At 31.2% G+C, this 15551-nt stretch overlaps 4 protein-coding genes across 7 annotated transcripts in view; 2 read left to right on the top strand and 2 right to left on the bottom strand.

Annotated features, from left to right (window-relative positions):
- LOC119837454 (nuclear transcription factor Y subunit alpha) overlaps window positions 1-2320 on the bottom strand; it is a 5928-nt gene extending 3608 nt beyond the window's left edge. For 2 of the 4 annotated variants that reach the window (XM_038363041.1, XM_038363043.1), the window contains exons 1-6: window positions 2179-2320; window positions 1539-1710; window positions 995-1018; window positions 741-804; window positions 461-589; window positions 118-200 (exon numbers count right to left, since the gene is read on the bottom strand). In XM_038363041.1, coding sequence (XP_038218969.1) covers window positions 118-200; window positions 461-589; window positions 741-804; window positions 995-1018; window positions 1539-1703 — 465 coding nt within the window. In that variant the 5' untranslated portion in view covers window positions 1704-1710; window positions 2179-2320. The other 2 variants (XM_038363042.1, XM_038363044.1) reach the window with 2 other exon arrangements.
- Window positions 2321-2880: 560 nt separating this feature from the next.
- LOC119837436 lies at window positions 2881-5681 on the top strand. Its single transcript, XM_038363015.1, has 4 exons — window positions 2881-3062; window positions 3159-3340; window positions 3504-3848; window positions 4097-5681. The coding sequence occupies exons 3-4, from the start codon at window positions 3511-3513 to the stop codon at window positions 4713-4715; spliced, it is 957 nt and encodes a 318-aa protein (XP_038218943.1). The 5' UTR covers window positions 2881-3062; window positions 3159-3340; window positions 3504-3510; the 3' UTR covers window positions 4716-5681.
- Window positions 5682-5823: 142 nt separating this feature from the next.
- On the bottom strand, window positions 5824-8263 carry LOC119837357. The gene has a single exon (XM_038362918.1). It carries the CDS (start codon window positions 8090-8092, stop codon window positions 7412-7414), a length of 681 nt encoding a protein of 226 aa, XP_038218846.1. The 5' UTR covers window positions 8093-8263; the 3' UTR covers window positions 5824-7411.
- A 575-nt stretch (window positions 8264-8838) lies between these two features.
- The window catches only part of LOC119837349 (N-alpha-acetyltransferase 15, NatA auxiliary subunit), a 76289-nt gene continuing 69576 nt past the window's right edge, over window positions 8839-15551 (top strand). The window contains exons 1-10 of the mRNA XM_038362904.1: window positions 8839-9022; window positions 9287-9371; window positions 9447-9709; window positions 10533-10840; window positions 11436-11570; window positions 11919-12059; window positions 12384-12651; window positions 13162-13318; window positions 14272-14396; window positions 14628-14841. Of these exons, the coding sequence (XP_038218832.1) occupies window positions 8966-9022; window positions 9287-9371; window positions 9447-9709; window positions 10533-10840; window positions 11436-11570; window positions 11919-12059; window positions 12384-12651; window positions 13162-13318; window positions 14272-14396; window positions 14628-14841 (1753 nt within the window). The 5' untranslated portion in view covers window positions 8839-8965. The remainder of the gene's footprint in view (window positions 9023-9286; window positions 9372-9446; window positions 9710-10532; window positions 10841-11435; window positions 11571-11918; window positions 12060-12383; window positions 12652-13161; window positions 13319-14271; window positions 14397-14627; window positions 14842-15551) is intronic.

Genomic DNA, 15551 nt, shown 5'->3' with positions numbered 1-15551 from the left:
AGATTCGAAATTCAAATGTAATATTTTTTTATAATTAAGTGTAACAGTATTTATGGCCAGACTAAGTATATCTAATAAGAATATTGTAGATAAAATAAGCATTATCGTAAAACATACCATCACAATATTCGGTTGATTAACTATTTGTTGTGGTTGAACTGCGTTGGCAACCTGGACCAAGTTTCCATTTAAATTGATTACTGAAATCATAATTCAATACATGAGATTGGTGATCATTAAAAATCTAGGGATAAAATACTTGAATGATGCGATGTAAATAACATTGAAAAAAAAATCTTTTATTTTTATCCAGCTCAACAAATATATTTGTGTAAAAAAAATCGATCTAAGTTTAATAAACTTTCATAATAACCTTATCCTAAGAAAATATTACACAAACAAAAGGTTACAAATTTAAATTTTAAAAATAAAAGCTATACTAAAATACATTAAAATATACCTGCCGGTTGATGTATAACTTGGTGCTGATCAATTTGAGGCTGAGGGGTGGTTGTGGTGGGCTGGTAGAGGAAGGTCTGTCCATCTGGTGTCTGCACCAGCTGCATTGCTTGTATATTGCCATTAGCACCTGAAAATGTAAATAATAGTATATTTATGTGTTTTTGCCATTTTAATGTGACCTTTTTGTGATGAAATTGTATATATGATGTGAATGATGAAGTGTTAACATGACATTGTATTAAATTATTTGAAATATGCATGTGAATGTAGATTTTTACCTTGAATACTAGATAATGGCACTACTTGTAAGCCTTGTATCTGTTGTCCATTTGGCGCTGCTACCTGTAAAGTAATATTTATAACATGTATAAAACATTTTAATGTGTTCGAAAAAAATTTAACAAAAAACTATATTTCTCTAATTGCATACTTATATAGCAAATTTAAATCAAATAGTAAATAATTTTATTAAAATTAAATTAATTTCTAAGTATGATGAGATATTTGAGATAAAAAAGGAGAATGGTACTACCACCTGCAGTTGTGGCGCTCCAATCTTAGTGTGTGCATAAAATAAAACATTTTTTTTTAATTTCATGTTATTAATTAGTCAGTAATATGTACAACTTTGGAGTTCTCTACTGGAGGTTGTCCTCAGGACCTTTTTGTTGAAATTTCACAAATAGTATATCAATGAAGATTTTATAAATAACTTGGTTTTGGATTAAAAAAAATATATTTAATCAACAATATAATTTTCCATAACACTTATTTAAGTATATTATTATTTTGTGCTTTTCAAAGTTAAATAATAAGGTTGTAAAACCAAATCAGCAGATATTAATTTTAGGTTTTCCTATCCGGTCCTCTTGTTGAATGTTATAATTACAGTTTGAATAACATAATTATTAAAAAGTTTATGTTAAAAGTATAACAGAAAATCATTTGTTGTTATAAAACTAATTATATAAATAGGCTATTTTACATTATTCAAAGCCCTTTCACAAAACTAAACATAAATTACAATAAGGGAAACTGTAACGGAAATTATTGGTGAAGCAAGGCCATATATGTACCTGTATAGCAGGAGCTGTAGAGGGTACTGTGTGCACAACTATTTGTTGTCCATTGGGGCCTTGTACCATGTGTGGGCCATTGTTCATTTGCAAAACCTGTAGTTGTTGACCATTTAAAGTCACAACTTGAGCTCCATCAGTTGTTTGTATCTGAGCATGCTCCATTTTCTATCTGAAACATTCAAGTTGATTTCAATATAAGGGTCAAACACAGTACAATACATATTAGAGATTATTCGTGTTTCTAAATTTAGCCCTATAGAAAATTAAAATACATAACTTTTTAAAATCACAAATAGGAATTCAATTGCATGTTCTTTAGAAATTGTAAGATTTTTTAAGAGAATACAACACAAACACATACCGCATAGTTCATATAGGTATCTGATTAAATAAGATTAATCAAAAAAATAATCATGAGGAAAGTTGACAAAAAATCCTGAAAACTATTACATTATTTCTTTATCAAGAATTTTCCATGTGTCGTCATAAAACCAAGAAATTAATGCTACGTAATCAAAATGGCTGCGTTTGCTTTTTGATTTAATTTTTCTGGACATTTTTCGAAAGTTTGCTTATTGGCTTCAATTATCAATTCTCTCAAGCACTCAGAAATTTTCGACAAATATTGTAAACTTACATCGGATATTCCTCACTGGTTTTTCGATGATTGGTTGACAAAGGATAGACCAATGGCCGATGTCAATGATCACGAGAACGCAGTAGATTGGTTCGAGACATTACCACTCCCAAAGAAGCGCGGCTATTCTGTTCGCTCTGCTATCCAATGCTGATTCTTGTAATTAAAACTTTGTCTATGGAAAAGCGAGGGGGCGGGCAAAATTTTATTAAATGTTAAAATTAGTGCTAAAAATTTCCATTTTATTTAAAAAATAAAATTTGCTAAAAAAAGTAAATTGTTCAATTTAGATGAATAATAGAAATGATAAAAGAGATTTTGTTACAAATAATATGTCAGAAATCTATATATTAAGAAACATATATCTATATTAAATTTCTTAATACATTTCGCTGAATGCTACAAAAGATGAATTTTTATAATAATGTATCTATTTATTATATTGTGCATTGCGATTTTCTCGTACACAACTTCCACAACTAAAAAATTATAAAATGTTCTAATCAAAGACTTTTTTCTAACCCGAAGTACAATTTTTGTTGAAATACCAAATGTTTAAAATGTTTGAAATTATTTGTGAAATTTATAATATCGGAAAATACTTGAACTACCATTTTATGGTAAATTGTATTAATATTTGTTTTTTTCAAAAGCCTTATCTTCAGACGTAAAAAAAGCAACGCGTCTTATTGCTCTATCCATAGCCATTAGCCCAATATGTCAAAGTCTAAAAAGTTTTGAAACAACTGAATAATTTCTTGAAAGTTACAAACTTACTGAAATTTCCAATGTGAATTAAACAAAACTTTATTATAAAATGAATTCAACAGTATCTGACGATATAAGTAGGGAACATTTGGCCTCAGAAGCAGCTCGCTGTTTAAGTGAGTAAAAACTTGTTTGAAATTAGAAACCCAGTGTGTTCTCTTTTGTTTCATGCGTTAAAAAATATACTCACATGTCAACTATTTGTCTTTCAGAAAATATATTTGCAAATAATAAAAACGTTACGGAACTCCACAAAGAGTTGTTAGAAGTAAATCTTTCAATCACAGCGTATGTTGAGGAAAGTAAGCGACGATTGGCCGCTTTACGGTTAGACTTGGTAAACAGTGCAAGCAGCTCACAAAAAGTTGTTGAAGTGCTATCAAAGAAATAAGGAGTAAGTATTACTAAAAATGTTGAAGCATAATTCAAATAAGAATTGAATGTGTGTTTTATTGAATTTGTAATTCTATAGATTTATTTATAACGCCTTTACTTTGCCTCTGTAAATAATATCATTTATTTAAATCAAATCAACATGAAGTAGTTTTATTTTGCAGGTGCACAATGTCAAATTCTCCTCAAACACCTAAAAAGGGAACAAGTAAATTACACAAGAATTTTTTCTTCTCAATCCAAGAATCTAACATAAACATAGGGTGTAAAAACAATAAACAGCAAAATGTGAGGAACTTTATATCTTGGTATAAACACTTTATTGACAATGAAAGACAAAATCTGGGACTCTATTTATCAGATGACATAACCATCCAGTGGTTTGGCAGAACAATAAGAACAAGGAAAAAAGTGTTTAGCTTTCTAAAAAATGATGTAGAGTGCTCCAAACATTATTTTACATCAGTGGATAGTATTGACAAAATTAAGATAAGGTCTAGATCGCCAAGGTTTGTATTCAAATTTATTCTTCTTCTCTTGATGTTAAGACTGAAGTATACTATTAATTCAGAGAAAACATAGGTTTAATTATTAAATCAGTGATATTGCCCAAGTGTCTTTTCCTTTTCTAAACAAGTTTAAACTTATCCTTGTATTAAACAATGTCTTGTTTATTAGATCACAAATCATGCACTATCCAACATATATCTGTATGCACTAATACTGTTACTTTAAACTATAAACTAATTTATTACAGGAAAAGTGAGTCACTTTCCAGTCCATCTCTCTCACCTGAAATAAAGAGAAATGGTAAGAGAAAATTACTTCAGGCAACTTGCAATAGTCCAGAGTGGGCACCCGGCTGCAAGCCTGATGATGAATTTGATGGGACTGACAGAAAACGTTCTAAAGCCACTGTTGATGGTTCCATCAAATTTGAACACAATGACAGATGCCCAAATGATATAAAATGTAACAATTCTTTTGAAATTAACAACAAGGGTGATGGTGTGAGTAAAAAACGAAAATTGGAGCCCACTACACCCCAAAATATGGAGTATGGACAAGGTGATTGCATGCCTTCAACTAGCTCAGATTCAAACAGGTCACACGAAGCATTGAATGCTCAGTTGCCCAAATTGGCAGTAGAATGCAATGGCTATGTTGAATTTACAAGATCTAGAAACAGTCATAATATAGATTGTCCAAAGTGGGAACGGAAATTCAAATTACAAATTAGTTTCTCTGTAGACCCTTTGAATGTAGGTGAGTATATTATTTGGGGCATATTTTATAGTGATGAAAGTAAATGCAGACGAAACCTTTTAGCTGCATTTGATGAAGTTGGTAAGAATGAAGAGCCTAAACAACTATAAAGGTTTACATTGAGTCAGGACAATCCAATGAAATGCATTTATAATTTTAATAATGATATTTACATTTTTATAAGTATTATATGTGTGAAGGCACACACTGCCATAATTATGACTATGATTTGATTATCTATGAAATTAGGATTTATTCTGTCTTGCTTCACTATAGAAGGAAATATTATTTATTTTTTACTATTTTATATACATACTATTCTTATACCTAAGCATGTTATGTTAACTAAATACTCAATCCCTTCCCAGTGTAAACATAGGGCTGGATAATGTATAAATCTGATCTTGTTAAAGTTAGTCTCTTTAGATTTGTGTTGTGATTACAGATGTGTATTTTATAAATTAGGCTCCAAATAATATTTAGGTTATCGATTGTTAAGGTTTATAGATTGGATATATATTATCTTAGTGAACTGTTGCCTTAAAGTTGTATGTAAGATAGATTAATTTCAATCCGTTTCAGCTAATGCATGACATGGTATGATTCAAATAGTATAATCATTGACAGTTACTTGTTCTTTTCTAGTTTCCAACTAGAATATACATTCCAGATTTTTTTTTCTAATATCTTTACAAATTAAATGTAGCCATGCAAAATGTCAACTTTCATTATTTGTAGTGTTGATTTGTTTATATTAAATAATGGATAATGGATTTTGTATCGTTATGAAATACTTTAAATTTGTAGAAAACCACAATTTTGAAGTTTGCAAAATCTCTTATTATAATTTGAATTAACTATAAGGGACCAAATTGTTACTTATGAATATTATTAGTTTTAAAATGTGACACTTTATATGTTTAGGTAAATACTGTTTGTGTATTGTAGTGTATTAGTTTGTAAAGATTTGTGTTACTTATAAAGTAATTGAACATTAGAATTATTTTTGTTATATTTGTCTTTAAGATTGGTTTTGCTGTTTGGCTTAAGAAATAAATGTCTAATATAAATATAAACTTGTTACTTATTAAGTTTTCCCAAATTCAAACTTAAATTTCTAACTCCATTCAAAAATCTTTGCTCTTCCATAGTGATCTTATATTATAAATAAGCAGCTATTGCATAAATGAATTCAACTTCATAAAATGAAACAAATACTTATTGACAGATCTATATTTCTGGCACCATTATGGCAAATAATTTTAAATATAAAAAAATACTCATACAATTAGTAATCTATGCTGCATACATACCATATTATGTTAAATATTAACAACCATAAATACTGGAACTATAGATTCATAAGCTAAAAACATTTTGTAAGTTGTCAGTATCTGCTATTTAATACCATTTCTGTTTACTTTTTGACCTATTACTATACACTATACATATTTTTGTTTTCAAATCAATTCTGCAACAATTTTCAAAACCATAAAAAATAAACAATATTTATTTTCTAGCAATGGGGCTAAGTTTGTATCCAGCATAAGATACTATGTGACATAGATGTCCACAGAAAATGCACACATACCTGATGTTTTAATAATTGTGATATAATTGTAGAATATACAATAATAGCAACTAATCCTAACACCCATATTAATAGTGGGTTCAAATTCATTATATAAAATGCTAAGAGGAATGAAGTAGTAAAAATGTTTTTAGTAAAAAGAAACATTGAAAGCCTCACTAATATACAATAACAAAAATTCAAATAATACTTTTATTTCCAAGGCATTGAGGCTGAGGATGTAATTACTATATTCATGATTTTACTGTCTAGGTGGATTCTAAGTTTTATAAACTTTTCAATAGTAGGAGGATAAATACTTGGCCCTCTTTACCCACATTGTTATTGTTAATGCAATATGTTCATTATATTGAAGGTAAGAGGATATTATGTTTATGTTTGACAAATAACAAATTTCACCAAATATAAATAAAATCTTGTTTGAAACACAAATGCAACATTAAATATAGGTCAAGATCTATCCAGTCCATAATAATCAAATAATTTCTAGAATATTAAAATACCTCAAATACCCAATTATAATTTTACAGTAGGTACCAATTAATTTCTAAATATTACTATGTACTTGAGAAAATATCATGCAGTACTTATATTACTAATATACAATGCATTGATTATATATATAATGGAAGAAATTCATGTATTCATAAGCAAATTATATTTTTAAGTGAGTAATTATATTGCAACAATAGTTTTCATTGGATGGGACATTGTCAAAATGTTTTCAATGTCAAAAGTTTAGATTCTAGAACATTTAAATCTTTTATTTAATTATATCATGAGCACCATATTTGATACAGTTTCACATGTTGATGGAGAGTAATAAAGTTGTGATGAAGCTACCCTTTTAAATCACATTAAATTTAAACAACAATTTACCAACTTATTCGGTGACTAATTTAGAGTATTTATTGTATTAAACTTTATCAATTTACTATTTACTACTACTATTTATCAATAATTGACATAAAAGATTTATACAAAGGTGAATTCAATGGCAAAATTAATTTGATTTCAAATATCTCTTTTCATCAACATGTTTAACAATTCAATACTTACTAATTGCTTATTGGGAGAATTGAGAATCACTAATTTTTAACAATCTTGACAATACTGTAACAATTGTAAAATATCTTAACAAAAAGCCTCAAAGTAATAAAAAACACATTTTTATCATAACCATGAGGCCTTGGGTACTAAATAATGGGCAGGTTGTTACAACTGTGGATCAATGTCATTGCCATCATTGAATACATTTGCGTCTTCAATTTCTTCCCTGGCATTATCCTCAATAACAGGTTCATTGACTGGGTTTAGGGCATTGAGTGAAGAACTTAGTTTTGGTGGCTGAGCTGGTGTGACCTTTGATGGCACTGGAGGATTGGGAGCACTCTTAGTAGTCATAGATGCTTTCAACCTCAATATTTCCTTTTCAAGCTCATCAATTTTCTGTTTACGTTCTTCTAACTGACTGGTCAATGTCTCCTTTTCCAGTCGCAATGTATCCAAAGTAGCTGATTTACTCACTTGTAAATTCTGTAGTGATTGCAGTTCCGTTTTACATAATTCGACATCAACCAAAGTACGGTTAACTTTTGCGTCCGATTTGGAAAGTTTATCCTTGTAATCCGTCAAGTCGTTCGATAATTGAACTTTCTGATTCTCCAATTGATTTATTTTTGTGTTAAAACTATCCTTTTGTTGTGAATGACGCAGAGATTCTTCCATGCAAGTCGTTTGCTGTTTTGAGCATTCTTGTAATTGAGTACTAAGTTCACTTACTTTCTTTTGTAATTCGGTCTCCATACTCCAACTATTAAATAGTGAAAGGGTAAGTAAGAAACACACGGCAAACACAATATACATTGGCCAACGACGCATGTTTTCTAATCCCATATTCCGAAGGCACCTAAAAAGAGTAGGAACACTGGCAATTATAAATGGAATTTGTCCGTTTGAAATTAAAAAAAACTCGCGAATTATAAATAAAGAGCGGCTGACGAAAACATGGTTAGTGGTAAGCGTCAAACAATAATTAAACAATATTTGACAAATGACGTTAATATCATATGAAATGTCAGCCCTAATCTAGGACGTCGTAAATCGTAAAAGTATATTTATCTATTTAGATTTATGGCTATTAGCTATGGATTGAATAAAATTTATTTCTGAATGATTACTGAATTAATTTGTTTTCTTTACTGTACTGCGTTGTCATCTTAAATAACAGTTTAAATTTATAATTAAAATATTCATAAAAATAAAAAGTAGCATAAAGCAGCCTTGTTTTTATAAATTCCTACACTGTAAGTAAAATTTCAATAATTAAAGGATTAGGTTGTAAGAGAGTCTAGAGCTCATTTACGCATGTAATTTATTTATTAGATAGAGGTTACCTCACAGACTTAACCATAAAAACGTATAAGGAAGCTGCAACGTGCTTGTAAAAAATAAGTATTAAGCATTGTTTTAGGTTAGGTAAACATAAACATGGACAGTTTTGTTTCGACCAAATTGTTATGTTACCTACCTATTATTTACCTACGTACACACCACACGACCAAATAAAGCTCTTAAGAAAAACGAGTCAACTAAATGACAACTGGCAATTTCTTTACGTAATATGTCTTAATTCTATTGTTTTTGGATGTATTCTATCAACCATAGACATCCATCATCGACTTCTTTGGTTTATAGCCACGAGGTTTTTAGTAGTATTTCAATTTTTTCGTGAAATAATAGAAACATTATTCACATATTTGTGACACAATGCCACCAAGCAACCCTCTACCGCCTAAAGAAAATGCTTTATTTAAAAGAATTCTGGTAAGTTTCCTAGTAAACATACTATACGATAGTAAGTGGCTTGTCACTTTACGCTATTATTACTAAATAAAAATTAATTACAATCGTAAGGCTATGGGAATTTAATTCTAAATTTATAAGATAATTGTTGGTTGTCAATAGTAATATCTTTAATCTTAATTATACTTAGTACTTGCTGTCATTTAGTAATAATTGTTTCTTCTAATTCTTCTGTACCTAATAGTAAATAAGGTTAACAATAAACTATTATTTTTTTAATTTCAGCGTTGCTATGAACACAAACAATATAAAAATGGCTTGAAGTTCGCTAAGCAAATATTATCCAATCCTAAATTTGCAGAGCATGGAGGTGACTTAAATTTTTGTTATCATATAATTACATTTATGGAAACATATACGACATTTACGCTTTAATATTTTACAGAGACATTGGCCATGAAAGGATTGACTTTAAATTGTCTTGGACGTAAAGATGAAGCATATGAATATGTCCGTAGAGGTCTTCGCAATGATTTAAAGTCTCCTGTTTGTTGGCATGTTTATGGTTTACTCCAGAGATCGGATAAAAAATATGATGAAGCAATCAAATGTTACCGGAATGCTCTTAAATGGGAAAAGGAAAATATCCAGATCCTCCGAGATTTGTCATTGCTACAAATACAAATGAGAGACCTTGAGGGTTACAAAGTAAGTAATATTTTTTTTAATATTTCGGGATGTATTGTTGTATTTTAATAGTTATAAATTATACAGTGAATCTAAAGTTAAAGCATACAATTTATCTTATAAGATATATTCATTTCTAATATTTTGAATCAAATAAGTAGTTCTATTAAAGGAACAATTTCGTACCAAGTGTTATTAATATTTATTTTTAGTATAAACATTATTTGTATGAGTAATAAATATGGTTTATATAATTATTTGGATTGGCAATAAAATAATTATAACATTCCACAAGTAGTTAAGCATGCACCGATTTGCATCCAATAAGTTATGTAACTACATCAATTTATTGATTCTCTTCTATATACATAATTGTATTAATTGTCTATTTATAGTTCACATTTATTGATTGTAAATCTATAGTTACAGTTTCAATTTTGATGGTAATTTTGTATTTATTTTAGGGCCTGTTCAATACATTGAAAACAGGGGGGTATATAAAGATTTTTGAATGTGCTTAGTCTTATTGTAAAAAATTATAAATTTCTAGGGGTGTAACACAAAGTGAAAGTGTGAGGGAAGGGGTCTAAACAAGCATGGCATATTTTATGAATGGCCCATTATCAAGTTTAAATATTATATAAATATATTATATGTATATGTCTAAACAAAGGAACATCAGTCCTATATTGTTTAATATCATATGACTATTATTTTCTAAATATGATATTATTTTATAGATCTAATATAGTAGCACAAATTAAATTCAACATTTGGCTTATTTTTCTTATAAAATATTGCTTTTTTATATTTGATTTAAATGTTGAATGAATTTTACTTACAGGACACTCGATACCAACTGTTTATGTTGAGACCGACCCAAAGAGCATCATGGATTGGTTTTGCCATGAGTTATCACCTTCTGGGTGACTTTGAAATGGCCAACAGCATCCTGGATGCCTTCAGAACGAATCAGATGAAGGGTCCATATGATTATGAGCATTCGGAATTGCTACTCTACCAAAATATGGTATTGGCGGAGTCTGGACAGTATGAGAGGGCATTGTCGCATTTATTAAAGTTCCAATCACAAATTCTAGATAAGTTATCGGTGAAAGAAACCTCTGGCGAATACTATTTAAAATTGAAGAGGTAATTATCATATTGTGTTATGTAGTTCTCCAATAATCAAAACTAAGCTCTTTAGTTTAAACTTATTCTTTATCTCTACACAATGTTTTAGAAGAGTTAAATTTCACAAGAGTATGAATTTCCATTTACATTTTTGTTATTAATTCTCAATGAAATTATAATTTTCTCCTTTTTTTTGAAATCGGATGAAAAGCTGGGAAAAAGTGGTTATATAAAGCAACATCTGAGATACTGCTTATTCAGTAATTTTTGATTATAACTATTATATTATAACTGCTCCCAGTTGCATTTTTGTCCTAATCAATTTTAAATTTTTTCATATCAGATGTAATTTCTGCTTTAACAGTTGCAGTTAACAATAATATTATATTGTGAATGTACAGATTTATTTTGTTTTAATTTTTTAAAATGAGGAATGATGTAAATATATATAAAAAAGACTATTTTACATTCTATATTTGTAATGTGATTCAAAATTTAAAGACTGCAGAGATGCATATACAGTAGTATTATATAATGAGTTGAGATGAAATAACACTATTAAATACTAAAACATTGTACAATATAACTAATAAGTAATGATATTTAATTACAGGTTCAAGGAAGCGGAGTCAGTTTATGAGGATTTGTTAAAGCGAAATCCTGAGAATGTGATGTATTACCAAAAGTTAATAGAAGCTAAGCAGCTTAACAACGCTGACGCAAAAGTGGCCTTCTTTGATGTATATAAGTGAGTATCTACATTATTGTTGAAAAGAGGAAAAATTTTCATGGGGAACCAAATTGATGAAATGATTTGAAAAATTCTTTCACTGACAGAGCTTCAAGAATTCTGAGTTACATAGGCTATGATTTATGACTCTGGATGAGTGGTTAGTTATGAATGAGAGCATTATCAATTTAATGTTTTCAATTATGGTGACTTATGTGTGTCCTGTATACATGACAAAATATTGTTTTTCTAATTAATTGCTATGATAAAAAAATGTTCTTCATTTTACAATAATAATTTTGATGTTAATAATAATTTTACAATATTTCCAATGTTATAAGCTTAAATTCATTTAAACACTTCTAGGAAAGAGTATCCAAAAGCAATAGCGCCGAGGCGGCTCCAGCTGACGGAGGCTGAGGCGCCGGCAGTGTTTGAACGATTACTGGACGAGTACCTTAGACATGGATTGCATAAGGGCATACCGCCGCTATTCGTTGATTTGAGGTTGGTTTTTTATTTTAACTAATTATAATATGATAAAAATTTTATACATAAATTCTGTGTATGATATTGTAAAAAACATGAGAAGAGAATTTTCGTCATAAATACATGTTTATTGATGATTATAAGTTTTTTTGACAATGCAATTTTGAGACTGATAATACATTAAACCCGCGAACAGGTTTTTTGCATTAAAATATATTTGAAAATTTATTATTCGTAGTCGTTAAATCGACTGTGGATTAATTCAGCAATGTTAAGAATGAAAAGAATAATCTTTATATCATGTAATTATAAAAATAAACAAATGGATCTATAACATTTCAGATCGTTATACGCGGATCAAAACAAAGCGGACACAATAGAGAAATTAATATTACAATACATAGATAATTTATCAAAACTGGGCACATTTAGTAGTAATCTCGACGAGGGTAAGCAGCCGGCGAGCGCTTTATTATGGGCGTATTACTTCGCCGCGCAACACTTTGACTTTAAAAAAGATACGGACAGAGCGCTGTATTATATAGATGCGGCGATAGAACACACGCCGACGCTTATTGAATTGTTTATAGTTAAGGGACGGATATACAAGGTGAGTTTTTGATTGATTGGTGACAATCCCTGTCTGAATATAACAATAATAGAACAATAAGTGAGGTGATCAGAAGTGGGATCGAAAGTGATGATTGTCCCACATTTTGGTACAATGTAGTGGATTATGTCTTGTATGCACTGTATTGTGTAGTTTGATTTAAATGTATCTTTCAAAATATGTATGGTACATAAAACCCATTACATTTGAAACAAATGAACATTGACATTTTCTTTTATTTATGTTGCTGGGATCTATATCTTTGCTAAAGCCTTTACCGTCTTTAGAATCTATACTAGCGGTCCGCCCCGGCTTCGCCCATTGTACATATATAGCCTATAGCCTTCCTCATTAAATCGGATATCTAAAACTGAAAGAATTTTTCAAATTGGACCAGGAGTTTCTGAGTTAATCCGTAAGATTAGTGCGATCAAACAAAGAAACATTTAAGCTTTATAGTATTAGTATAGATAAATAAGTGCGAGCAGTAACAAAACATAACACTTTCAGCACGCCGGCGACCCCATATCGGCGTACCAATGGCTCGAGGAAGCGCAGGCGATGGACACAGCGGACCGATACGTGAACAGCAAGTGCGCGCGCTACATGCTGCGCGCCGGCCACGTGAAGCGCGCTGAGGACATGTGCGCCAAGTTCACTAGGGAGGGTGGGTAGACTTGTAGAGCCTTTACGCTATTGCATAGCGCCTATCGCGGGCCTTGAGCGTGGAAACCGCATCCAGAAATTCCGTAACGAAAATAACCTAACGCCCCCCACTCGGCACAGCGGTGATACTGTTTGTTTTGTGATGAATAGCAGATCTTTTAATGACTTTATGAAATATAAAAACAAGGCAGATAAATACAGCATAAATAAAATAAATAAATAATCATAATTACATAAGTTGGTAAAAAATGCTATGCAATAGCTTTACCGCGGCAGTCTCCGAGTGCCACATGTCTTTTATTTTTTCATGTCATTGTCGGCGAAAGAGCTGGTGGGGCCTGATGGTAAGCGCTACCACCGCCCATGAACATTTGGAGAGGTGTATGGTCGATTGCGGATCATACGCCTCTACAAATGGATTGCTGACCATAAATTGGAAAAGGATTAAGAAGGATTGACGAGCAGGATAAAGAAAAGGACTGGGAAGGGTAACGAAAAAGAGATGCGTCTTCGGCTTCAAAGTATGCTACTATTTCACGCCGTTCTTCTATGAGCGTGTGGTACTTCCTCGGTACGTTTGCAAAGTTGATTGAAGTAGAGCCATTATTGGCCATTATTGTAGCTGGTTACTCGAATGTCAAAGATGTTAGAGAGTGAATTAGATAAAGTCCAGGACAGTGTAATATTGAGGTAGAAGTATATATATCTGTGTTTGTGTGTAAAAATAATTGGTTGAAGAGAGTGAATCATAGTGATAGGTATGTGATACCGTTTTCATAGCTGGTTAGATTTGTATATAGTTATTTCTAATGTGAAAAACATTGTGTGAATGGATTCTACTTCCGTTTCTATAATCCATCACAGTCTACGTGTGTGCTATGTTGGATGGAATTCGAATATAATTTTTCAACAGGAGTAATTTTATTAATAAATATTTTTTTTTGTATTCTGTAGGCGTCCCAGCCACAGAAAACCTAAATGAAATGCAGTGCATGTGGTTCCAAACTGAGGCTGCGGCGGCGTATCAGCGGTTACAGCAGTGGGGCGAAGCCCTAAAGAAAGCACACGAAGTTGACAGGGTATGTATCATCTTTATTTCGATATTAGTCATTGCTAACAATTTTTTTTATATTTATGAAAATATTTCCACTACATTACTACTTATTTTTATTACAATTTGGTTTTGAATTGTATTTGGTAGACCTACTACAAACTTTTTATAATTTCCCGGTCAGAGGACAGAGATGATTCAAATTTATTTCAATAGTCTCCTTGACAAAATTCCGATACATTTAATTAATTAATTCTAGCATTTCTCCGAGATAATGGAGGACCAGTTCGACTTCCACTCGTACTGCATGCGCAAGATGACGCTCCGCTCGTACGTGGACCTGCTGCGGCTGGAGGACGTGCTGCGCGCGCACCCGTTCTACTTCCGCTGCGCGCGCGCCGCCATCCAGGTGTACCTGCGCCTGCACGCGCACCCGCTGCAGGACGCGCCGCAGACCGCCGAGCCGGATACAGGTGAGTCGGTCGGTGAGCTCTGTACAACCTTGCAGAGCTTTTTTTTAACAAATTACAAACGAAACAGAAACCAGCCTTTCGTAGCTTTTACAGCTTTGTTCAACAAGTTGCAAACAAAAAAGAAAAAGCGACCCTATTGTTATGATACACGCACATTTTGGAAGTTGTAAGCTCTAAAAGTAGGTTCAGAGAGGTCCTGAGTCTCACAACAAATTTGTATCAGATTATGATTTATCTAAGGCGTATGATAAGTAATATGGCCTACGGCCAGTATCTGGCGAAATTGATGTCTTTTACGATTATGTCAAATTATACGTGAAAAAAAAAGCCATGAGAAAATACGTGAAGTTAGCATTATATTTGGGATCAAGCTTGCAAGTAGGCATATGATCGTAGTACATTAACACTGCTCAATCGTCCACATTTCGTCCATCAGAGAATGCGTGACGTATGGTGGCCCTGGGATATTGGACTTTTGTGTTGAGGAATTCATGATAAAGCGACAGAGTAAAAAGTTGATAACAACGCCATCTAGACTCAGAAATGAAAAGACTAACAAGAATGTTAAATTTTGTTTACAAGTATCGGTATGCTATAACTATGTAGCTATATTTATTGAGTGTAAAATTATATTTATAGCTCGTAGTGAATATTTTTAATTAAAATGTGCATTTAATTTAGTCTAAATATTAACAGAGATTTCAAAAAGT

The sequence above is a fragment of the Zerene cesonia genome, chromosome 27 (genome assembly GCF_012273895.1).
Source record: "Zerene cesonia ecotype Mississippi chromosome 27, Zerene_cesonia_1.1, whole genome shotgun sequence".
In the NCBI taxonomy this organism is placed as follows: Eukaryota; Metazoa; Arthropoda; class Insecta; order Lepidoptera; family Pieridae; genus Zerene; species Zerene cesonia.
Note: the sequence above shows the minus strand (reverse complement) of the source record. Positions and strands in the feature narration are given on the sequence as shown.